The sequence below is a fragment of the Pristis pectinata genome, chromosome 3 (assembly GCF_009764475.1).
Source record: "Pristis pectinata isolate sPriPec2 chromosome 3, sPriPec2.1.pri, whole genome shotgun sequence".
Lineage (NCBI taxonomy): Eukaryota > Metazoa > Chordata > Chondrichthyes > Rhinopristiformes > Pristidae > Pristis > Pristis pectinata.
In genome coordinates, this window is record NC_067407.1 from 38,613,538 (window position 1) to 38,639,555 (window position 26,018).

The 26,018-nt window shown below is 37.5% G+C and overlaps 1 protein-coding gene and 1 long non-coding RNA gene across 7 annotated transcripts in view; one reads left to right on the plus strand and one right to left on the minus strand.

Moving 5' to 3' along the window:
- The window catches only part of LOC127568289 (uncharacterized), a 79,974-nt gene extending 54,566 nt beyond the window's left edge, over window positions 1-25,408 (plus strand). For 5 of the 6 annotated variants that reach the window (XR_007955987.1, XR_007955990.1, XR_007955991.1 and 2 more), the window contains 3 exons: window positions 2,149-2,188; window positions 6,937-7,083; window positions 8,800-8,921. This is a non-coding gene — a long non-coding RNA (uncharacterized LOC127568289). Of the gene's footprint in view, window positions 1-2,148; window positions 2,189-6,936; window positions 7,084-8,799; window positions 8,922-15,123; window positions 15,250-25,273 lie in introns of those variants that run through there. The other variant, XR_007955988.1, reaches the window with a different exon arrangement.
- On the minus strand, window positions 1,773-25,649 carry LOC127568288 (cystathionine gamma-lyase-like). The gene is made up of 12 exons (XM_052011860.1): window positions 25,313-25,649; window positions 19,693-19,774; window positions 18,287-18,382; window positions 17,200-17,309; window positions 15,650-15,781; window positions 12,534-12,591; window positions 10,230-10,307; window positions 8,827-8,979; window positions 6,901-7,022; window positions 5,883-5,935; window positions 3,308-3,446; window positions 1,773-2,167 (listed from the first exon to the last, which is right to left on the minus strand). Exons 1-12 carry the CDS (start codon window positions 25,487-25,489, stop codon window positions 2,138-2,140), a joined length of 1,230 nt encoding a protein of 409 aa, XP_051867820.1. The 5' UTR covers window positions 25,490-25,649; the 3' UTR covers window positions 1,773-2,137.
- Window positions 25,650-26,018: the final 369 nt, after the last annotated feature.

Below are 26,018 nucleotides of genomic sequence, written 5' to 3' on the forward strand. Positions count from 1 at the left end.
CACTGGTTGAGTGTGTGTTCAGCCTACAGCTGAACCTCTTGGGCTTACTAGGTTCACAAGGATGTGCAGAATAATTACAGGTGCTTTTTATACAAAGGTTATATTTATTGTAAATCATAATATCAAGCATTGAAGAGTATTTTGATTTGAATAATAATGTGTCAAGATTACTGCATTTTAGTTTCATGTAAAACCAGTTCATACAATTCTAATTATAAGGAAGCTAATGTATTTTGATTTGAATACAACAATAATATTGTACAATTATTGTCCAGTCTGGGGACACAATGCTGTTTTGGTTTTCCAGTGCTACACAAATTAAAATCAATTTTTCATGGTATGAAACAATGATAACTATTTCATGGTTGTTTTGGATCATTCTGGAAATTCACCTCCCAACACAAGTCACGTGTTCATGGGTGAGGGGATTTTAGCATGAATGACAGCAATTCTTGGATAATGCCATTTTGGAGCAGAGTCTGATGAAACTTGATGTTTTCCAAAAGGTCTTCTATTGTTTGCTATTCACACACCAAAAAGGTTTTGTTAACATTGTCTGCTCTGCAGTTGTGTGATGTACTCTGGGAGTGTAGGATAGAAGGGCTCATTACTGAAGATGTACCATGACTTTCAGGGACCTACAACCCATGTTCCTGTCTCACTCTCTGACAGGGCTGAAGTTTATTACGACAATTGCCAAGGTTCAGCACTTGTAGTATGCAGTTTTGTAGCACTTCAGGCTACTTTTCAGATCCTACAGTTCTTTTTGAATCATGAGGGCTTCTAGTCCCTCAACATTCTGGTTGTAGTCAACCACAAGAGGAACTTTCTTGTAATCCATGCAAGGTATCCTGAGAGCTTCCATTGGCTCCTTCATTTTAAGCAGAGGCCTTGGGGTTTAAAAAAGTTATCCCCTCCTCACTTGGCTTCTTGTGTATTCACCAGCTGCAGTTGCTGAGTGCTGCTAAAATGAGACCACACTTTCACAAGGACCTTGGTAGAAACTATCATTAGCTTGGTAGAGCTTAACAGAGAGAATGGTATCACTATGTAGGAGGCAGGGATGTCAACAAGTGAAGGGTATTGTGAACTGGTACAACCTAAGGCAATACATGTTCTTAAATATAGTAGGGTTTTTTTTATGAAATATCACCTGCAACAATCAATTTCCTCTGCACAAATGCTGCTTCCTAACATGCTAATTATTTTCAGTTTTCATTTTAAATATCCACTTTCTGCAGGGCTTTGCCTAAAGGTGAGAAATCTCAGCCTTGCTTATAGTGAGGTTCACAATACTTTTGCTGCATATTTCTTGGAGACTTGCTCCTTGAAGTCAATTCTACAATGATGTCCTGCCAGGTGTGCCCCAGATGGCCACCTAGCCCTGTGCCCCAAAGGACTTCTTACTGTGGAGTTTCTTCAAAGATATCAAGGTCTCTGTCTGGGAAGTGGTTACTTGCTTCATCTCCCTTCTTATCTTTCACTTCTTCTCTGGCATATTCTGCCTAACAATACTTGCAGAAACAGTGTGAGAGAGTTTTTTTTCCCCCCAAGGCCAAGACTGACTGCTAACACAGCCATGTGATGCAGTTCTGCAAGGTTTCCTTTTACAGGGAACACCATTTTCCAGATTTGTAAGCATTTGGGGGAAAAAAGTGTGCCTCACTGGAAAATCATGATCCTTTGGCAACTTAAAAGAAAATCAGGAGGTAAGGTGCCACACAGTTCCAGCAGTCTGACATGGGAATAAATTAATTTCTAGGACAGGAAAAGACATCATCCACGTAATTTATTCTAGGCTGCTGGCAAATGATTGACAATAATTACTATCCATTTGTCTTCATTAATATTACAATAGTTTTAAGGTTGTTTTTTCCTCCAACAATCCTGAGTGAAAGATTTTTTTTATATATATACCAATTCTTCAATGCCACAGAGAAAACAATTTCAAAAAGGCACAGATTTACTATTCATCTATCTTACAATCAGATCACATCTTGAGACGCTGCATTTAAGTAACATATTAAGCTTTGTAATTGATTCAAAATTTTTGCCTCTTTTGAAGTTTCTTCCCCTCTTGGTATTTGAATTTCTTCCAAGGGACACTCCCAGCTTACTTGTGAAGTGACTTGTTGCTTTATCTGGCAGGTGTCACCACGTTTGGATGCTGGGGAAGTAAATTAACAAAGTAAGTGAAATTCCTCTTTCCACATTTTTTTGTGAAACAAAACTCTACTCACCTAGTTCTATATGCAAATGACTTCTAACTCAAGGGCAGAATGTGGATGGGGGTGGGAAGCTGGTGTTTTTATTGTAGTAGAAGGGGGTCTGGTGATTTTTTTTGTTGGCAAATATCAATAAGCTAACCAAGTGATTAAAGTACTGATAGAGGGTATAATATTAGGCAATAATATACAACTCTCTTAAACTCCTGCTTGTGGCAAAACTACTTCCACATCATTCTGTAGAGGGTAGGCCAAGTCTGCCAAAGAATTAAAACATGGATATAGGCCATTTGATTTAGCCAATCCATATTGATACAATCTACATGCAAGGAAATAGATTGTACCATGTACCCATCCAATTTAACCTTGAAAGGTGACAGTTTCTCCCTCAATGACTAACCCTGGGAGTGAATTCTATAGCCCCTTTTTGACTTCTGTTCTAATTGTCTGACATTTAATCTACTATCTCTAGCTCTTGCTTTCAACTTCTCAACCACATTTACCTGTCCCATTCCTTAGTAATCTTTGATTTTACCATAATGTGCATTGTTCTAACAAAATATAATCCAATTTTTCAAGGCCATCTTTTTAGTTGTTTCTCTTCACTCTGGCTGCCTGTTAAAGAAACATTGTACCCTCTCTAATGCTTCCATATCATTTTAAAGTTCATTCTTAATGGGATGGTTTACATAGGGTCATTATCAATACAGTGTATTCCAGAAGTTCAATCTCTCTTTTATAGCCTTAACAACCAGGAATGTTGCCTTTATTTGGAAGTACCATAAAATTTGACACCACTTTCCCTGGATTTGTATTCAAAGCATTATTCTGTATGTAAACAGAAATGCAGCTGTAGGACATGCAAGAAGGAATTTCTGTAATTATCCTTCCCATCACAGTGTAGTTCATAAAGAGCATCAGTATTGTATGGGTGAGGAAGGCAGAAGAGCAGGGAAGCATACCAAGTTCCATTCAACAGAAACAAACGTGCACTTCTTACTTAGATGTTTTATGATAAAAGTCTAAAGTAACATGCAAGAACAATAACTTTGTTTTCTTTTTAATTAGATTTGCTTTCTTACTGCAGCTTTTAGAGCTTGATGTAGGTCTTCAATGATGTCTGCAACATCCTCCAAACCAATGGATAATCTGATTAGGGTATCGCTGATCCCCAATGCTTTGCGCTCCTCAATTGGTACAGAAGCATGTGTCATAATTGCCCTAAGAGAGAATAAAGTTCATTTGTTTTGTGCTGTTTTGTTAAGGATAAGTTCTGTCAGAGTGTAATATTGAAGTCCAATCCATAAACACAATACTTGTCAACACAATCCAGACCAGAATGATTGATTTAGAGTAGAACTGCACTGGCCCTACTACCTGACATGCATCGGACTTGGGTCAAGTAGCAAGGCTCCACGCGCAACTGACATTTGTTACAGTTCAACCTACCTAGCTAGGTCTTTCATTACTTTATGCACCTCCAGTTAAATCTTGAGTTTCCTAAATAAAACAACAGACCAGTCACTCCTCCTGTCTTGGCAAAGGCCCAAGATCTCCTCTGCACCTTTTCTAGTGCCATCTCATCCTTCACACTGTACTGTAGCTGTAATTGACTTGGTGTTTGTACAGTTCTAGCTTGTTCTTGTAATCCATGCCTTGGTTAATAAATATCCAGAAGCATCCTTAATAGAGAACTTTTCGGTCTGAAACTCTTTCTCCTCCAATACCCTGCATAGTTCTACAGTGAGTAACTCTGAAGTAGCAGTTTTGAGTCCACTTTTGATACCTTGAATCTCAGCCAGATGAAGCTTCCCTTAATCCAATTTAGAACATTTACTCCTTGACTAACTTTGTTCTTTTCTATATATAGGTCAATTCTAACCTACGATTGCTATCTCAAATGCTCTCCCAGAGTGACCTTTTCCACAGGTCCAAACTCACTCCCTAAAACTAGTCCAATTTCACTCCCTTCTGTTTGGACTTGTTACAATACTGATTTTAAAAGTTTGAGTTTCTTTTTTTCTAACAAAAAATCTTCTCCTTTATCCTTCACTCAACTACTGTCCCAGGTTTTGTTAGGTTAGCTGAACTTCTTTACTATTACTGCTTTATTATTTTTGTAGTAACCAACATTTGCTGTGCTATCTCCCTCTGACTGGGAGCCTAAAATACACTCCCATCAATGCAAAAGCTCTTTTTTTTGTTCCACAGTTCAACCTACATGGCTTCATTCATTGATCTTTCTTTCTTTTCTTTTTCAATCTTTTTATTAGTTTTCAAATTAATACAGATTGATATATAGCATCAATATTTATACATGTAATACAAAGAGATCAGGATAACAATCATAGCATATATAATCATAAAGAACAATAAAATATAAAAAAAATCTGTAGATCCAATGATCTCTTAGTAAATGAATATAAAAGAAAGGAAAGAAAAAGATTATATAAATTTAAGAAAAAAAACCAAATCAATAAAAAAAATAAACAATATAAACTAAACAAAAAAAAACTTTTAAAAAAAAGAAAAAAAAACTGGGCTAAAATTTCTCAGTAGAAACAGAGTAATATTATGTCATCAAGTCCATTCCTCCAAGTTGGAAAGTTATTGAAAGGGGATCTATATCATGTGAAAATATTGAATAAATGGACTCCAAATATCTTCAAATTTAAGCGAAGAATCAACAGTACCACTCCTAATTTTTTCCAAGTTTAAGCATGATATAGTTTGAGAAAACCATTGAAAAGTAGTAGGGGGTATTGGATCCTTCCATTTAAGCAAAATGGATCGTTTGGCCATTAATGTAACAAAAGCAATCATATGGTTAGCAGAAGGAGATAAATGACCAGATTCTATCCTTGAATTCATTGATCTTTCAAGCAAATGATTCCTCTTCACCATCGGCAAGGTTTGCTTAATCAATATTGTTACACATCCTTTTCCATTTTGCTTTCTCATCCCCTATACAAGACCCTGACGTAATGAACTGCCATTCTTGCCGCCTTCAAACCTTATTTCAGTAATGACCACAATGTTTACTCGCATGACCTCAGTGCATTATTTCTTTAGAGTACTAGCATTAAAGGATAAATTGAACACTTCCATATTGCTTATGAATGGTTCTCTCTCCAGAAGCTGCCCAACTCTGCTGAATATTTCCAGTGTTTTCTGTTTTATTTTAGATTTACAGAATTTTCTCTTCCTGGCTGCTGTTTACTGTTTATTAGACTGTGACTTACCACATTTAAATTTTGTCTCGTCTTGAAGCTGCTGCTAGGTTCCCAACTCCACTCCTAACTACTTTAAACCATCCCTAACAACACTAGCAAAGCTGCCTATCAAAATCAGGAATCTAAAGTAGGCAGACAGATTACTGGGTCAAGTTTTTAAAAAAAACTTGGTTCTGAATCAAATCATGCTACAACTGACCGACAAACTATTGATGATTTAAAAAAAATGGGGAACTTTCCCCAATTTGCTTTTGCATATTGAAACCACAATATTTAAGTATTATATTGAATGTTTTTAAAAACATTAATGGAATAAGATAGGATTAAATGATTCTCTCCTCGCCATATTGATGAAGCAAGCTAAGTAAGGCTTGTTAGCTTTCAATCAGCTTAAGAATTGTAAGAAACAAAATAAATATCTTACGGATGCTCAGCTAGGCTTTCGTATCCTCCCAAACTCTCAGCAAGGGAAAACATCTAAAAAGTATAGGTTAAAGAATGAAAACAGGATTATTTCTGGTCAGACACATGATACATATCATATACCAACTGCCCTTCTGGGGACCAAAAGATATTTATTTACAAAAAGAGTTTAAGGATAAACAATGAAATATGCTAGATTGTTCTCTTTTCAATAGTACTTCTTTAAAAAAAAACTAAGTCTTTTCATAAATTAAGAAACTAATTCCATTAATTTCTCAAATTGACAATGTCAAAAACATGTCATTGAGAGGTAATTGAGTAGATTTCCAAGGCAGGACTGAGAGGGACTTGGTGTGAAACATGGTGATAAGTGTTCCAATGCACCTCCTCTTTTTATACTTCTAATTAGTAAAGACTGCAGGTATGAAAGGTAGTTTCACAGAAGTCCTCGTGTATTGGTACAAAGTATCTTGCAGATGGTACAATATGGGCATGATGTAGTGGTAAGGAAGGGAATGTTCAAGGTGGAGGATGGCCTGCCAATTAAGTTGGCTGTTTTGTTGTGGATGGTATTGAGTTTCTTGAATATTTTCGCATCCAGGCAAGCAGCATATTCTAATACACTTCAGGTGCCTTATAAATAGGCTTATCGTTGTGATTATGCTTGAATTGAACAGTTTGAGATTAAAGTGCAAAAATCACACTATTACTTGCCTGTTTAACATCAGTCTGTTTCAGTGGAGTTGAATTTTTTTTTCCATTTTAAATGAAGTGCTTTAGTAAAGAGAAAATCCTGAAATATAATTTTAACTTGTTCATTGCTTTCCTTCAGTGAACAGGAAATGTTACCAGTCAAATAACAGCAGTTTAAAGTTGCATTTAATTTATGGTTAAGGGTACAATTTAATACTTTGAGACTAGAAAGGAATATTTAAAAAAAAATCTTGTTGCCCAACATAAACAACCTAGGCAAACTTAATTTTTTTATATAAAGTGCACTATACTTCAACAGTACTTACTTTTAGGTTTTCAAGAAATATCTTGGCATTTTCCAGATTTCCTTTAATTAAGAAAGCAATCATGCCTGAAGTTCCAGTGCACTGCTGCTTTGTCACCTTATATTGTGGATGGGAAGGGAGACCTGAAAGAAACACATTTACTGAAAAAGAGAGGCATTTTTAAAGTATAATGCCTGCAGGAAGGTAAGATTATATTTCTTTATTGATCATATGTACATACAGTGAGATGCATCTTTTGTGTAGAATGTTCTGGGGGCAGCCCACAAATATTGCCACACTTCTGGCACCAACACAGCATGCCCACAGCGCTCCTAACCTGCATGTCTTTGGAGTGTGTAAGGAAACCGGAGCACCCGGAGGAATCCCACACAAGCACAGGGAGAACATACAACCTCCTTGCAGACAGTGGCCATAATGAACTCAAGTCGCTGGCACTGAAATAGCATTACGCTAACCACTACGCTACTGTGCCGTAGCGTAATCTTCTATTCACCCAAGTACTTGGAATCAGCAAATTCTGTGCAGGTTTTGAGTACCATGTTCTGCAGTTTGAATCAGGAGTCATTGACTCTATATATACCAGCACAGAATGACCAATGTCTTTTTTTTTCTTCCATCCTTTGTGGTATTGGACTATCTATTAATACCCCAATTCACTTTTATTACATGTTACACAGCATGATAATAAATTTTTCTGTAACCCAGATTTGTTGAAACTGAGCACAGGAACCAGGCCACACTAAATAGAAAGGGTTCAGGGGAATTGTGACCCTGTTGTGTAAGAGGGAGCACAGGACTCCGGGCCCCAGTAAGTCAGAAGGTTGTGTGACAATTATTTACCTGATGAGCCACATGGCAAACCATAATTTTCCACAGTATTTATAAATTGGATTGGTCTTTCCTATATAAATACTTATATTATCAATAATGTGTATAGAGTGAAACAAATAACTGAAGGAAATATGTAAAAGTCATGTTCCAGCAGGGCTAATTGTCTCTGCTAAAAGATTTGTACAAACTACAGCAGTGGAAAAAAGTGACCACAACTTAAGAATTCTTGATTTGTGTTGGAAATTTTGATCTAAAAGTAGTTTCCCACATTTAAGCAAAAGAAAATATGAAAGCAATGAAGGGGTATTGGCTATGCTACATTAGTGAGCTTCATTCAAAGGCCAAATGCTGGACAGGTATGGAATGAAGGAAATGCAATAGTTCATTCCTATCTGGAGCAAAAAGCAAAAAGGAATAGCCACCTCACCATGGATGGAAAAAGGACACTATTAGATCCAAAGAGAAGGCATATAAAGTTGCCAGAAGCAGCAGCAGCAGACCCAAGTTTAGAATTCAGTAAGAAAGGACCTAGAGAGTAAACTTGAGGAACACAAAGCTCACTGTCAAAGTTTATAAAAAAAACAGTTAAAATAAATGTAGGTAGGTCCTTTACACTTAAAACACAAGAATTTATAATGAGGAACAAAAGGCATGGGAGAACCAAAGTTTTTTTTTTAAATTGCTGTTTTCACAGAAGAGTACATAAATAACTTTCCAGAAATGCTTAGGAACCAAGATTCTTATGAAAGGGACAAGTTAAGGAAATAAATACTAGTTTAAAACAAAAAGTGATGTAGAAATTAATGCTGCTGAAAGCTGAAATCCCCAGCATCCGAATCTGCATCCTGGAGTACTAAAAGGTACTATGAAAATATTGGATGCATTGAATGTCATCTTCCAATATTCCACAAGAGATGAAACGGTTCCTGCAGATTGGTAGGAATAATTTTTCTTTAAACTAATTTTACAACCGAGTTATTAATAGAGAATTATTGATTAAAAATCCAACAATGAAATGTTATAAATTGTGATTCTGCTACCTCTATCAAGTTACCTTCCTCTTTCTAGAGTATACAAAGCCTTCAAATAACCCACCTGGGAAAAAGACCTTCTCCACCCGAGGATCTGCCTCCAAAAACTGGGCTACAGCCAGTGCATTCTTAAAGTGTTGCTTCATTCGAAGGGATAACGTCTTTAAGCCACGATTACACAAAAAACAATCAAATGGAGATGGAACAGCACCAATAGCTGCAATACAATTAACAAACCTATATAAAGACTTGATACCCTCTTTTTTTTAAAATATAAAACACTGGAAAAGTTAACCTTACTCTATTTTAATATTTACTATTCAAAATAATTAAATTCAGAAATGTATATTAGATGGACTAATACATCTAACTCCCTCTCTGACCCATGGAAGTCAGAATTGCACATAGTAGTTCAAGGGAGAGGAAACCTAGATTCTACATAAATAAGATTAAATCTTTTTTACTTCTTTTATTCAATTATCAAGTGCAGAGAGCATTTAAATGCAAGTGAATTTCAACTCATCTGGAAAGCTCAGCTATAATGTACAAACATTGAGTTCTCTCTCCTAAATAGCTACCGAAAGTATTGCATCTTCTAGATAACCCTGGTCTCCACTCAGTCAAAGACAATCCCTTTCTCTTCTCCAACACACCATCTCTACAACTTGCAACACATTTTTTTCACTTTTCCAGACTTCATGAAGGGTTTCAACCCAAAAGGTTAATTTTTTTTCCCCTGGTTCCACAAATGCTGCCTGATTGGCAAAATATTTCCAACATTTCAGAATTTTAGTATATTTTTCCATTGCTCCTGACTACTGGCCCCATCACAGATCATTTCTTAACAACAGCTTATTACTTTTATCTCTAGATTATTCAATACCTCTTCCTTTTTTTAAAAAAATAAATTCTGCTTAAATTCTCCCCTTCTTTCATCTGAATTTGATTTTTGATGGTATTTATTTTTATATACCTTGGTATTTTCATTTTCAGCCTTTTGTACGTCTTCTCAAAATGTTTAAATACATTTTTCTTTTATATTCCATTTATTTTCATAAATAGCATCTTTTATTAATATGCAAAAATCCTTACTCAGATATCCCAGCTTTATATTGAAAAGATGGATTATATTTTACACAATCATAATTTCCCCCTTTTAAATACTCTTCACCTTGTTCCACTAATTCTCATCGGTCTTACTTTGGAGAATCCTTCAGAGGAGTGATAAAATATTGGCAGTATCATGCAGAACCAAGGACGAATCAATGCAAAAATTTGCAAAATTTACTTTATAATTAACAGATTGTGCTTTAACATTGTGTAATTCATGGTAGATGAATCTACAAAAGAGCAGTGTAATCAGTTACTGACTAGTGCCATAGAATAAGTGACCCTGCTATTACAAAATATTTTGGATTGGTTTTTAATGACATAGCTATATAGAATTTAAATATTGTAAATCATTACCGTTTTGCAAGAACTTCAATTTTTGATAAAGGTCTTCACGGTTCATGGAAGCCAAGCCCATGACTACATCAGAATGACCTGGAAAATTAAGGGATATATTAAAAATGAGACAAGGGTCACACACTGGTCACATGGCTTTCAAGTAAAAAGCTGGACTAGACATTTTTAATTTAAAAGTTAGAGTTAGATAAAGCTGATGTAGACACTGAGTCAAGAGATTGCAGGGTCAACTGGGCTTTGCATTCAAAGTCTCCCCAACAAATATCTGGTGCAAGGTGGTAAAGCCGAGACCCAACGTGGAGTCCAAGTGAGGCAAAAGCCCAAAAGGCTCACTCAATTATATTTAAAAAGTCTATATCCAAGAATTTTCCACCACTATCCCAGCAGAACAACACATCTGAAACTAAGTTGTGGCAATGGAACCAGCTGTGGAAAATCCAGCCAGTTTTGAGATGAGGCAGCTGAGAATTAAATGCCAAGAGTTAAGCCAACAGCTGTTGGGCAAGTAGTACAGATATTCGTGTGACTTGCAAGTGAGCAGTGCATACAAAGTACTTTCCTTACACATTAGCACCAGTGTGAATCCAAGACAATCCAGACAAGTTGGCAACCATACTTGGGGGGGGAAGGTCTAGTTTAATAGTTATGGTAGGTGAAATTAAAGGTTTTAAGAGGCTGAGTTGTTGGATTTCAATACGTATATAATTAGCAAGTGCAAGAGATATGGATAAAAACAGAAAATGGTGGAAAAACTCAGCAGGTCAAAAAGCAGCTATGGAATGAGAAACAGTTAATGTTTCAGGTCTGGGGCCCTTCATCAAAACTGAGCAATAAAGGCATCACATTAATGCGGAATTGGGGTACATAAACTGGAATATATTGATTTTAGAATACAAGTGGATAAAATTAAAATTGTGCAAGAAATTGGGAATAGGAATTCACAAACAAAAAAAAACAGAAAATTATTTGAATGGGGGAAATCAATGGAATATTTTCAATTTACCTGGAGATGCAAAGTGAGGTGATATCATGGACAGTGAGTAGGGTGCAGAGAGGCTTCAAGGGTTAAAGACACGCTGGGTGAATGGAAAGGATATGACATGGAGTATAATGTGGAAAATAGCAAGGTAATCCACTTTGGTTAAAAAAAGCAGCAAAACATTTGGAAATGATGCAAGATTTAAAGATGCTTCTGTTTAAAGGGATTGGAGTGCCCTTGCACACAAATTGCTGCAAGTCAATATGCAGCTGCAGCGAGCATTTGGGAAGAGAAAATGGTATGCTAGCCTTTGAGAGAGGATTTGAGTACATCTTATTCCAATTGCATGGAGCACTGGTGAAATCTTGTCAAATATTCTACTAGTCTGCTTAATCTCTCCGTTTTGATCAACTTGCTCTCCCAGGAATCCAATCTGGTGATCCTTCACTGCACCTCCTCTTTTACAAGTATATCCTTCCTTGGCTTCCAGACCTGTGTACTATATTTGACGTGATTTCACCAATGCTGTAGAGGCTCAGTTGCTGAGCATATTCAAGACAGGAGATTGATAATTTTTTGATATTGAGGGAATCAAGAAATTATGATGTTAGTGCAAGAAAGTGACGCTGATGATACCGAATGGCTGTGAAGTGACAAGGGGCTGACCAGCCTACTCCCACTTTTTGCAATGTTCTTATGGAAATTGCAGCTTTTTCCCCCAAAACAAAATACACATTTAATAAAGGAATAAGATGAACAAAGATTTATCAAATGGGATGGAGGGGAAACGACCAGACCAATAAGAGTTAATGAGAGAATCTGAAAATGAATCACTGAAGATTTGAAAGGCATGGTTGGAAAAAAAACCAGGAGAGCTGGTGATAACACTGCTATAGGAGAGAGAACACAAAGAGGTCAGTATCCATCATGATTGCTGATGACCGATTGTCTACCTGTGCTGCTTTGTGACCAAGTTTAAAACAATGGTGCTGGACATAAAGCAAAGTGAAAAAGCAAATTTAGAAATTGGCTGTTCAAAGTAGTGCTTTGAAAATTGCTCTTCAAAGCAGAAATTTGTAGCAGCACAGGATGTTTTAAGATATATACGTTTTGAATAATACTTATTACTCATGCAGCTATAGTAATTTGACAACTGAAATCTAGAAAGTGAGGAATAAATTGAGATTTTAGTACTTCTAATGTCTGTAACCATTTACACAATCAACAAATCATCACTATGCTATAGCAGAATTTCATCTATCTTCAGGCATAAGGTCCTAACATTAAAGTGCAAACATAATGCTTTAAATTCCAGATTCTCTCACCATTCATGTACTTTGTTGCAGAATACATACAGATGTCAGCGCCAAGGGCCAAAGGACGCTAAAGGAATGGGAGAAAGATCATCAAAATAAACATCTTTTTAACTAGATCATGAAATCAGATAAAATACCAAAGCAGTATTCCAAAATATTCCTAATTATTAGGTGGAATAGTAATTAAATAGCTGTTACTCCAGTCTAATGAAAACAGCCCACAAAATACTAGAAGCTGTGGCACGGGATCTCATTTTCTTTCTTTTCCCAATTCCCACCCCTCCCACCCAAAACATTTCATTTGACACCCTGAAGAACATGACTCTTTTCTGGATCACAGACATCCTCAGTGCAAATAGCTACTTTACACGCAAGCAAATTTAAGTGTGGCAGGCCAGCAGAACCACAAGCCAGCTCAATTCAATCTCCAGATGCACATTTAAATATCCAGTTAAATATCAACAAACACAAAACATATCTAATGTCTGCACCTCAATCCACAGAAAGATGCTACATCAACTACATAGTACGGTAAAACTCCAATAATCTGCTGTCCGATTATTCAGAAGTCTTGATGGTTCGGTATCTGGTTCACCAAGAGTGGTTTGCCGTCCTCCCTTTAAGCTCACCAGGACCCAGTTCCCTGCACTCCCTTTAAACTCACTGGATTCACCGGATAATTTATTCTACTTGGAAAAAAAAAGTTAAAAATGTGACACCACCAAAGCCCCGAGTCAGATACAGGGTCTCGACCCAAAATGTCAACAATTCCACCACCCACCCCTCCCTCCCTCCCCCCACCCACACACAAACACACACACGTGCTGCTTGACCTGCTGAGTTCCTCCAGCAGATTGTACTGCACGGAGCAAGGATCACAGTTCCCCTAGACTCAACCAACTAAGTCAAACAGGTACAGTCTTGCCCTTCTACTGATACCTGCACACCTCCCTAAAAATAATTATTTGTATTAGATTAACCCTTGGGAAGCTATGATGCAAGTTAAGTAGGTTATACTGACCATTTATCTAGTTCACCAAAAAGTAACCAAAATAAACTGCCCTATTTGTACAGCCTGAAAGCTACAGGATGTCTGACCTGGATTTAAATCTCCTCATTTGCAACCAATGTTTTCTTCAAAGATTCTAAATGTATTAGCTCTCTTCCAAATTGCGTCACAACGATCAATTGATTATGTACATGTTGTGTACTTTGATAAATTTGTTATTAATTGGCTACTGTAGATTAACGGTAAATGGGTGGTAGGATACTTGGGAGAAGGTGTTAATGGGCATGAGCGAGAGAATAGATAACAAGGAAATGGAATTGCTTGAAGAGGTATGGAATCAATGGGCCAAATGGCCTCCTTTGTGGTAATGAAAAAAAGTTTTAAAAAAATTAGTGTATGAAGAGCACTTGGGTCACAAAGAAGAATTAGCCCTTTTTGCTTTGGCTTAAAAAGGGTATCCAAGCTAGTCCATGTTTTGGATATACTTGCAATAGAGGGAAGTACAGCAAAGCTTCATCAGATTGATTCCTTGTGGGGGTGGTGGGGAGGGGTGGAAGGTGAATATTGTGCTGCAAATAAAGATTAAGTAAACTAGACATGTATTACCTAAGTTTAGAGGAACGAGAGGTGATCATATTAAAACACATTTAGAACCAAGAGGTAGAGTCTCAAAATAAGTTGTCACCATTCAAGACCAAGACAACACGAGATGAGAAATTTCTTCACCCAAGGACAAGTAGATATTTGGAATTCACTCAAGTGGACTGTGAGGCTCAATTACTGAAAATATTTGAGAGATTGATAGAATTTTGGATTTTAAAGGGAATCAATGGATTTGGGGTTGGTACAGGAGGGTGGGAATGAGGTATAAGATTAGAGAATTTTATTAAATGGTAGGCTCAGGGTGATCAGCCAAATTGCCTACTCCTGCTTCTGTTTGTTATTTTCTTATGGACTAAGTAAAATCATTAAATAGCAAAAGTAGAAGATTTGACTCCTCTTAATTTTTAATCAAGATCGCAAAATAGATTTTAACTGATAGATTTAGCTGTTACGAGAAATTTAATATTCCGTTTGGAATGATACAAAGAAAAACACATCAGCAAGTGAACCATGTTGATCCTTCAGTGAAAGGACTGCTTTTCAGTGCAGTGGAGGAACACACATGGGGGAAGGAGAGCAAGAGAACTTCTTGAGAAGTAAAAAGGGTCCTACTCAAGGTGGACCTCCCATTGACTACATCTAGAGCCAATGAAATGGTTTTGTGTCATTAACAGAATATTCCAAAGATTAATCAAATATTTCAAACTTAGTCAATATTCTGCGTGTATGGTCATCTTGCCAATATCTTGCATGCCAAGAGGTCAACATTTCTTGTTCTATTAAAATATTTTAAATAGCATTGGTTCGTGACCTGTAAGTAGGATACAGAGGCAAAAAAAAATGGTGGCGGTTTGGGTGGGCTTAGAAATGGCAAATGAATTCAACATTGACATGTGCAAACCAATTAAACTGTGGAAGAGAAACAAAGATTCAGGCATTGTTATCACAAGATGTTTCAGAGGAAAAATGGATTTGGTGTCTTAATAGGTGGATCAACAAAACCTCCTCTATAGTGAAAGAAAAAGGATTCTGAAGTAACCACACTACAAGATGTGATACTGATATTATCCAGGACATTGGATCTATACAACACAACAAAATCCTTATCTCAAGGTAACCTGGATGTTAATTCATTGGACAAATTTACAGTTAAATAAACAAATTGTAGAGTTTGCAATATGCAAATGTTTATAGATGAACGTTTTCTGGAATGTATGGATGTACTGGTGCAATGATTTCTGCAAAAAAGGTTTAAGCTTTACTGTTTATATAGTGGGAAATGTTCAGTTGCATATTTCTTGCAAATCCTTCAATTAGATGCTGGACACATTACTTCAGTAGCATGGCTCAAATAAAATTGCCCAACTAGAATCCAATATGTGATAAACCATATACAGAGTCATCTAAAACAAGTGATACTTAAATGACGAAAAATGTACCCACACTATAAATGTGAAAGAATGTTGAAATTTAGATTATTTGTATGCTGCATATTTATTGGTCATACCAGTACCTGGAAATAAGCTGACATGAAGGTGTTGTCGACCACCAGAATGATGTCTCCATGCTCGTGTATAACTTCTGCACAAGCTTTGATGTCAGTAACATTCATCATAGGGTTAGTAGGAGTCTCAATCCAGACAAGCTGTGAAAATAACCATAACAGATTAGAAGCAGTGGTTTCCCCAAAGGGGCTCTTCCACTTGCTTTTTGGAGGAAGCAGAAAGGGAAGAAAGAATAAAGACAATTGTTTTCTCAAAGACAACCCTAGTGAACAACAATGGATTAGTGGAGATGTTTTTTTTTCATTTTTTTTAAAATTAAGACTATTTTCCACTAATACAAGAGTATGTAGTAAAGTTTATTCTAAGGATTTTACCTTTATCTCTTTTCCCATTTCCAACCTAAATCTTTTTAAATCTGGTCCCAGGCTTGGTGCATCCATCCCACAGCCTTCTATGTTCAATTCAGGGCGATATGCAAATTGGAAGTGCGAGGACAATGAAAAGAAAACTTCTAAGGGGGAGGCAGGAAGCCCTGTGACACATTCACAATAAGAGCTCTTTGAGTTTCCAAAGAAACTTGTCCATCTTGTACTTCAGGCCTGCAATATTTACTACTGCTCCACTGGGGTAAAATTTTTTGTCTGATGAGCACTTTTGCAGCCTTGTGCATATTTACTGGTCCCTAAATATTGCAAAATAATCATTTCAAAAGAGTTCAGAGAAGGGCTGGGTAATGGAAATACGGTTAATTCTGATAATCAGACCAGGCAAACAGCCCAATCTAATTATTTATTCTGAAAAAATCTTATTTTTATAGTGTTTATTAAAATAGATTTCTTTAATATTCTGTTTGCATTTAATATTGTTCCAAAATCTTTATTCTTAATGCGAACACCACATTTTTTGAAACTAGAAAAGTCTGAACTTATTGTTCTATATCTGGTCATACAATATCCACAAGCAAAGTCATAACAATGAAAACCCTGTTTGTGTGCCAAATACTGAAAACTTGCATATCCCATTTTCATTTCTTCTATTTTCCAGAAACAGACCAATCCATTCATACACTTTCCCCCTAGGGAATGTCAAAACTCATGTCTCCCTCATTATATTCTTTCTGAGCCTACAGGAATGAACAAATTTAATTTTCAGTGAAACTGTTTTGTATTTCTGGAAAATATGCCACTCCACATTTGTTGACGAACTGATTTTATTCCACAGTCCCTTACTGTATATATTACATGGTTTAAGTAGTCCCAGCAATGCATTCTTCCATTTTACGCCTTCAAAATGACACCTCATATACCAATTTAACTTAATTCCACATCTTGATAACATCTTGGAAAATGGCTAAAGATCTTTCCTGGGTATGAACTAATCTTATTTTAAAGACATTGCACCATTCCACATTTTGAGTGTTGTAGTTAGAACAAAGAAAATGGCACAAGGTAAGTGAACTGATTTCTGTTGCAATAATTGACCATTATGGCTGTAGCAAATAATCAAGATGGAAAGAAACAGATAAACAGCTGTTTTATCTTTCACAGATTCCATGTACCTTGGTGTTTGGTTTAATTGCTTCCTTCAGGCACTTCAATGATGTGCAGTCAACAAAACAAGTTTCCAAACCCATTTCAGATGCAACTCTGCTGAAGTACCTGTTAGTACCTGAAATACAAGTTGAGATAGATCTTAAAAAAAATATATTGAGTAATACTATGTTTTGTTGTTAGAGCAAGATCTTTTCACCCTTTCTTCCACTAAAGGCAAGACAGATACATTGTGGTTTCTCGAACACCATGACGACATCAACAAAAGGCCATATTTTACCTGTCCCTAGATACCATTATGTTTTATGCCGTGCATCATTTTCATGTTCCAAATGTCTACTAATGTGAAGGGATTTAGGAATAGGGAGGAGAGGACAGCAAGTATGAGTTCAGGGAGTGTGAGAGGTAGTGCCTGAAGTACCCATGCAGGTGTGCCTATGCGTATGTGTGCATGAACAGGTGGCACAACGAGAGTCAATAGGTATATCTGTTTTATAATAATGGTAGGTCTCATATTGAAGGTTTTTTGGCTAAAGTGGCCCCTGTTTGAGAAATAGTGAAGATCACTTCCCAATGAATGGCCAGCTCAACTGAAGAAACATATCTAATCAGCCAACCCGTTCCAAATACGCACTTGGACAATATCCCTACAAAACAGTCCAGAAGGTTTAAAACCAGGCAGAGGTGTATAGGAAATTGTGGGTCCATGTGCAATAAAGGTTTCATGGAGTAGTCCTACACCATGTGTGGAGCACCTGGGGTCTCTGTTTTTCTCTGGGTCCCACAAAACAACAAAGTAACTGGTGTTCAGTTTGCCTCAACTTGGCAGGAAAGCATACTTGCTCTACCCATTTAAAAAAGGCAGAAGGGTTCTAATGTTGTCATCCAATCTGATCTGTATATTTATTCATAAAAGCACCATCATCATCCTCTGACAAATGTCCTTGACAGATGCTCTTGGCATCTCAGTTGGAAAGCCAGCAAGCAAGTTCACTGTTGTATTTTTGTTGCTTGCCCGTCCATTTCTGACACGCAAACAAGTTTAATCTTATGGTCTTACACAAATCCAAAACAAAAGAGAAATACAAAGTATACCTCCATATACATCATTCATGCAAATAATGCCATCACCAGACTTCAAAAGGTGAGCAATAGTCATTGTAGTTGCCAGACCAGATGCAAATGCCAAGCCTGCAGACAGAGAGAATGAGAGTCCAAACATTAATTTACCAAATAAAATAGAATGATAATATAGAAACAGAAAATGCTGCAAATACTCAGCAGGTCAGGGCATATCTGTGGGAAGAGAAGCAGAGTTAATGTTTCAGATCGAAGAGATGCAGTTTTTTTTTATTTTTACGGAATGCATAAAATGATGGGCAGTTTTCTTTGAGTGTTGTATCCATTTACCTTTAAATAAAATATTACTGCAATGCTCTAAGCCAAAAAACTATACAAATTAGGAATGTGTTGGATTTAATCTCTGCAGTCTATGCGGAATTATTCAGAGCTAGGTCAACACTCAGCTGCAGCAAGCCTGAGACATTTTTTTTGAATTGGCTCTTCCCACTTGGAGATTTTGTCGGGAAAGAGGGAACCATAAGTTTGATTGATTGACTCTTTCCACTGACAGCTCTTTTGTTCCATATGCTAGAGAATGGAGTTTAAAACTGCCAGTCCAACAATAGGATTTCCTTTTAATTTACAAATGGAAAAAGAACAAAGTCACAACAAATCGTAATATATTAGTACATTTCTGAGATTAACTTTATCAATGGAGACTAGTCTAATTTTGAAATTTAATTAGAAACACATGATTAAGAATAGGTCATTAATTACTTTCTCTTGGAGAAGTTTGTATCCTTGCCTCTGAAAGCTTAAAGATAACTTGCATTGGATGGTGGCTGTGACAATGATGTAGGAATTCCACAGTAGGTGTGCAAGAGAGGTTGGTTATGAGGGAAACAACTAACTGTGGAAATGCACGGTGAGCTGAGGAAAGAGCCTCTGACATCCATTGTTACTTAAAAGCAAGCATACTGTGAAATGGTTAATGTGGTTCAGGAGAAAAAGCAATGAGAAAATTACTACGGCACTGATGCATAACCCATAGAGAGGCAAATTCTGAAACAAACATGTTGGAACAATAACTAAATAGACAAGTGGAGGCTCTTCAGCTTACCTTCCAACTAAAGAGTGGAGGACCAAAACATTGTAAGATTGGCTGTTATCATGGCCTGTTTATTTCTGCTAAATGTATGTACATTAACCCCCTTAACAAGTTGCCATTCAGCATGCTTTATGTCACGTATACATGTGGCCATTTTAGAAATGATGCAACCAAAATAGAGAACAATGTCAGCCCTCCCTCAGTATGCAATCCTGACAGTAAAAAAAAGACTTCAATAGCAGCAGGAAAAGCCTCCTTTAATGCATTAATATCCTCCCCTCCAGGCAATGCCACAAAAACAATAAAAGAAATACCAAGTATTACTACCCACAATATTTTGCTCCATCAAGTGCTGCAACGGCTTTCTCCAAACAATTCCGCGTCGGATTTCCACAGCGGCTATATTCAAAGCCCTGTAGAAAAATCCAGAATCAGACACTTTAGCTGTACAATAGATTCACAAAATAAAGCCTTTGCAAATGAAGCAACATAATCCTCTGGCATATGCACTTTAAAAAGGAACAAAAGCACACCAAAAGTTTCTTTACGGTCCACAGTTTTAGTTTAAATGCAGTGAACATTACTATTGTTAGCCATTATCCTTTGAGGCTTCTTTTAAAATAAATAAATGCTTCTCCAGCAACTGATTCTGGTCTCCCTCATAAATATTTGCAGGATCTTAAAAAAAAGATTTTTATATTTGCATATCACTTAGGTACAACCTATTTCAATGTTTCCTTTTGGATCAAAGGATTGGAGTTTCAAATCGCCACCCAAAGAGATGTTTTGTTCATGATTTTTTTGTTGGCTTAGGCATTAATTCTCAGGAAAAACTGAACTGTAAAATAATTCTTAAATATTAACCAACATTTGGAACAGTTTCATTCTCTTCTATGAAGTAAACACATTAACCTTCAGTTCTGACATTGCATTTAATCCAATTATTGCACCCCTGTAACCTTCACAAACTCAAATTAGTTTGGAGTCTTGAAACATGTAAAATTAGTTTACTTTGAATTGACTTATGTAGTGTGTCTAACCTTCATGATCTATTATTGTTAGATTTGAAGTGGGTCTGAAATGTAATTGCGCTAAAATTTAATTTGAGCTTGATGTTTGTGCAGTAATTAACCTGGAGGTGAGGTTCACCAGGAAGGGAAACTACAACTAGGAAAGGAGGATAATAACGTATTTTTCTTCATGACATATAGCTGAAGGAAAAATTTGATTGTGCTTGTAAAGTCTGAAGAGTTTTGATTGAATAAATGAGGATAGAGAAAATCCTTCTTGCTAATTCCAAGGTGAACATTTGATGTTCAGTAGAGTTTGCTTTGGAAGGCTATTGGAACACTGTATATAATGTCACACACAGCACAGGATGTGAGGGCGATAGTCATTGAAGCAGCTCACCTTTCTCTTCTCGGGCACTGGAGTGATTGCTGCCTTTTTGAAGCAGGTGGGAACCTCAGACTGCAGCAGTGAGAGGTTGAAAATGTCCTTGAATACTCCAGCCAGTTGGTCAGCACAGGTTTTCAGTACTCGACCAGATACACGGTCAAGGCCTGTCACTCAAACCCACAGGGCTGTAAAGGAAGCAAGTTGCCCTACACTCTTAGAAGGAGGAATTAATCACACTGTCCCCATAGTGCAGTGTCATTCTCCGAGTCAAATTATTTATCCAGTCTCTTTTTCAAATCATGGTAATCTTAACCACCAAAGCTCTTCACATGCAAGTCCATAGTTCCCTGAAAGTGTCAACACAAGTAGGTAGGGTAGTAAAGAAGGCATACAGCATGCTAGTCTTCATTGGTCGGGGGTTGAGTATAAAAGTCAGGAAGTCCTTGATCTTGCTGACATTGAGTGCGAGGTTGTTGTTGCGATACCACTCAACCAGCTGACCTATCTCACTCCTTCGAGAGGTTACTTATGGCTAGAACTCTTGCCTGAGCAAGGATCTGGACCTGCTGCAATTTGCCTACCTCCACAATAGGTCTACAGCAGATGCAATCTCGCTGGCTCTCCACTCTGCTATGGAGCACCTGGACAACTACAAGACGTATGTCAGGTTACCGTTTATCGACTTGCAGTTAGAAAACACCATTTGGCACACTAACTTTGCTCCCTGAATCACAAATGAAAAACCAAATAAAAGACATTTTCTGGTTCTACAGACCAGACACAAACGTTTTGGTCTATTCATGGGAGAAAAGAATTGGTGGTGGAGTAGGGAAGGTGAGATGAAAACCTGAAGGGAAAGAAAAGAACCTAATAGATAGGGGAGAATTCATATCCAACTCATCTGGACAAAGTAGACATCACAAAACTGGGTGGGATTGTGAGTCAAGGACATGAAACTGGGTGGGATTGTCAGGTGAGAATGATGCCAAGAGGTTTCAAGTCAACTTGAACAAATTGAGTGAGTGAGCAAATATATGACAAATGCAGTATACTGCGGATAAATGAGAAGTTATTCAGTTTAGTAAGAAAACCAGAATGGCAGAGTGTTACTTCAGTAGTGATAGATCTGGAAATGTTGATGTATGAAGAAACCTGATGTCTTCATACAGCAATCCCTGAAAACAAACATGCAAGTGCATTTAAGGAGGCAAATGGTATGATCATCTTCACTGGAAGAGATCTTGTGTACAAGAACAAGGATGCCTTGCTACAGTTATTCAGTACCCTGGTGAGTCCACACCAGGAGCATTGTGTGCAGTTTTGGTCTCCTTTCTTAGGAAAATATATACATAGGCTTGAGTTACAGAGCAGAATCCAAAGCACAAAGTGACACAGATCCAAATTGCAAATTGTTTTTACTGTCAAAAACAAAAGGCACATATTTTCAACATGTAAGTTTAAAGGCAAAGTAGTGGATCAGAGCAATTCTAAAAGTGTGATTTCTTCATCGAAGGGAAGTTTTCACATCAAGAAACCATCTACTGCTGCCAATGTAAATAATGCAGAATTAGGCTTATAAAAACACTTGCAGAAAGAAGAATGATCTCAAAACAAAAGTACAGCAAGTCAGTCAATGCATCAACATGGCAGCAGATTGCTCAATAATGGGTAAAGATACATATGTACATAGTAAATTCAACCAGGTGTCATTAATTTTTTAAAAAAATATAATAAAATGAAACATTCACACAAAAATATTGAAGAATTTGGACTCGGGTTCAATTCCAGGCACTGTCTGTAAGGAGTTCTCCCTGCGTCTGCGTGGGTTGCCTCCAGGTGCTCTGGTTTCCTCCCACATTCCAAAGACGTATGGGTTAGGACGTGGTGCGCATGCTATGTTGGCGCCAGAAGCATGGTGACACTTGCGGGCTGCCCCCAGAATACACTACCCAAAAGAAGTATTTCACTGTGTGTTTCAATGTACATGTGACTAATAAAGAAATCTTATCTTATTTCATCATGGTCAAGGAAACTTATAATTGATTATTCTAAACTGATCAAAGTGATGGACAAATTTGGTCCAGAAGTTTGAAGATTGAATGAAAATGGGTGTGTAGACACATATACAAAAGTGTTCAAAACATAGCCACATAGCATTTTATAGGTTTACAATACCAGTACTGTATAAAGCCAGGTGCAATACCCACCTCCTCCTGTTTAATTTGCATTGTGAATGCAGGTGGAGTTCAATAAAATTAGAATGAATTAGAGCTCTAATGAAGACAAGTGACAGGACAACAAACTGCAGTAGAGGCAAGGAAGAACAGTGTTTAATTATGTGGTGATCACAACACCAAACCAAGAAGATGACCATAAGCAGTGGCCATTTAAAGAATTTATAAACAGAGATGGGAGCAGCCAAAGGTTTCACCAAATTAGATCTTTCACAGGTACATTCTTAACTGAAGGTAGATAAGGAAACAGCAAAATTTGTCAATCAATGCACAAAGTCATCTTTCAAGCTAAACTGGACGAGATGCAACAAAAGTTGGCAACACTGAACTGCAAAGGATAGTGATAGATTATGGCAGGACACAAGAAGGTTGGTGGAATGGGTGCATGATAAATCAAGTCTATTGTGAAGAAATGTGAAGTGTTGAACTTTGGTAGGAAGAATGCCAGCAGGCAATATAAAATTTATTGTTCAAAAGAGATGCAGAAGCAAAGGTACCTGGGAGTACGTGTGCTCTAATCATTGAAAGCAGCAGGGCAGGTTAAGAAATTGGTTAATAAGCACACACAGTTCTGGGCTTTATCAATAGAGATGGAATATAGAGTCAGAGTCGTACAGCACGGAAAAAGGCCCTTTAGCCCATACCGACCAAGAGGTATATTCAAGCTGATCCCATTTCCCAGCACCTGGTCTGTATCCCTCTAAACTCTTGTCATCCATAGACCTGTCCACATACTTCTTAAGTGTATCTAATATACCTGCCATCTCTGCTTATAAATTCTTTAAAACCATTTCCTCTGGCAGCTGGCTCCATATACCTACCAACCCCTGTAAAAAAAAGTTGCCCTCAGGCTCTTATTAAACCTTTCACCTGTAACCTCAAAACTATGTCCTCTAATTTTCAATTCCTCAAAACGACTGCTCAACCTATCTTGCCCCTCATGATTTTAGCACCCCTCAGCCTCCTACACTCCGAGGAGTAAAGGCCCAGCCTGTCTAAACTCTCTCTATAACTCAGTCCTTCGAGTCCTGGCAATATCCTTGCAAATCTTTCTTGCACCCTTTCCAGTTTAATCCCATCCTTCCTATAACAAGGCGACCAAAACACTCCAATATAAAAGCAGGGGAGTCGCGATGAATCTCTATAAAACACTGGTTTGTCCTTGACTAGAATATTGTGTTCAATTTTGTTTACTACATTATAGAAAAGATGCAAGGGCAGCAGAGGGGATTCAGGAAAGATTTATGGAAATGATTCCTGGGATGAATGGTTACAGGTACAAGAACAAGAGAGCAAAGGCTGTGACTGTATTCTTTAAAAACATCTGAAGGGAGATTTGATAAGAATTTCTGAAATGAAGAGGGGTCTGAACAGATTGGATATTGGGAGGCTATTCCCTTTAGTGGAGGGAAGGGGTCAAGGACTAGAGATCGTAGGTACAAAGTAAAGGGGAAGATGATTAACAGTGACAGGAGGACACATCACATGGATGGAATTTGGAACACACCATTTGAAGATATTATGGAGGCAGGTTCCATCGTGGCCTTCAAGAGGGAATTGAATAGATATATCGTGAAGAAAAACTTGCATGGCTACGAAGAAAAGGGCCAGGTATGCAACTAGTGAGTACGCTCTAGTGGACAGCAGGCATGGACACAGCTGGCTGAATGGACTTTTTTGCTGTTAACATTCTATAATAAACTAGAGTCTATGCAATCAAGGTATACCAAGTGCTACAAGTACCAAAATATAATCTTAATATAAAACTCAGAAGTATGCATTTGAAGAGAAGGTAGTTGTTATGTTGGTGTGAAAAGTACATTTAATGGATGGCAACCAAAGGTGAGACAGCAAAACCCCCAAAACACTGCAGAACTTATGTCAAACTTAGACATGGTATAGTATTAAGCTTGAATTTATGCTCAAATGCTCCCAAGAGTGGAGTTCCAATTTCTCACCTTCACCCAAACCAATCTTACATCTTTTCTCCTTACTGTACTGATTGATCTCATTCATTATTACCTTTGTGTCTATCCTTCCGAAATGTCAATCACAGCCAACAACATAAATCAATTTACCAATGTTGCTAAATTACAAATCGAAATGCATGAAGCGTCAAAGTCTCCATTTTAAGACAAAACGTTTTATACGTATTTCCACCACAAAATTGGTAGCATTTTAAAAGTTTAAAGAGCATCCTAATTTTTACTTCTGACTATTCTTTATTACAAAGGCCACATACACATCAGAGCCTTTTCTCTCTCTCTTTGCCCGCATTAGCAGCAGAACCAGAATTCGAATTTGTCACTGGGCACTCACCGCATGTTTCCCCGGGCCAATCTGCTTAAACGTGGTTGACATGGAAATTGGAGGCACGACTGCCATTGACTTCCACTGTTCGGGATCCTGCCCCACATGAAGAGCCTGGGTGGAAAAATGTTCAAAAGGAGGCTGAAAGCCGCTCAAGATATCGCTTTCCTTATCCCCAGCCGACATTACGGTTCGTCCTTCCGGGCCAATAACCTACTGAAACAAGTCGCCTTCCAGCGGAAAACAAAAAAACACTAAGCACGATGATGTAGCAATGACGGCGGCGCGACCTGCAGGCGTCACTGGAGCAGCCGTTCTTAACCTGTAAAATGCTGCCAACTACTGCAACTACCTTCGGTGTGATGCTATCACGTTACCATGGGCTAAGAAGCTTAACACAACAATAAACTCACAAGCTGAACAAAATAAAGTTTAATAAAATTAAACAATAATGGACTGGATATTGTGGTCAGTAGCTAGTGAATCGTTACACTTACCCAGCCAGTTTCCGTGGGTTTTTGTACATTTTTTGCGATTCTAAACTACTTTAATGCAGGAACCTACGGGGGTGGGGGCTGGATGTAGGAATTATTTCACACGGAAAATCATCGTTGGCCTAGAAGTTCCTACACGCAACCTAATAAAACAAGCTGTGCAATTAAAAGTCAGCTTAACCAGGAGAACAGCAATATTGCATTCATTTCTGGGCCCCAGA

Coding starts and splice junctions, on each gene's coding strand:
- LOC127568288 (XM_052011860.1), bottom strand. CDS start 25,489: ATGTCGGCTGGGGATAAGGAAAGCGATATCTTGAGCGGCTTTCAGCCT. Junction 18,383..19,692: donor ACTTGATGGAGCAAAATATT/GTGGGTAGTAAT, acceptor CTCTGTCTGCAG/GCTTGGCATTTGCATCTGGT. Junction 8,980..10,229: donor ATTGAAGTTCTTGCAAAACG/GTAATGATTTAC, acceptor ATTGTATTGCAG/CTATTGGTGCTGTTCCATCT.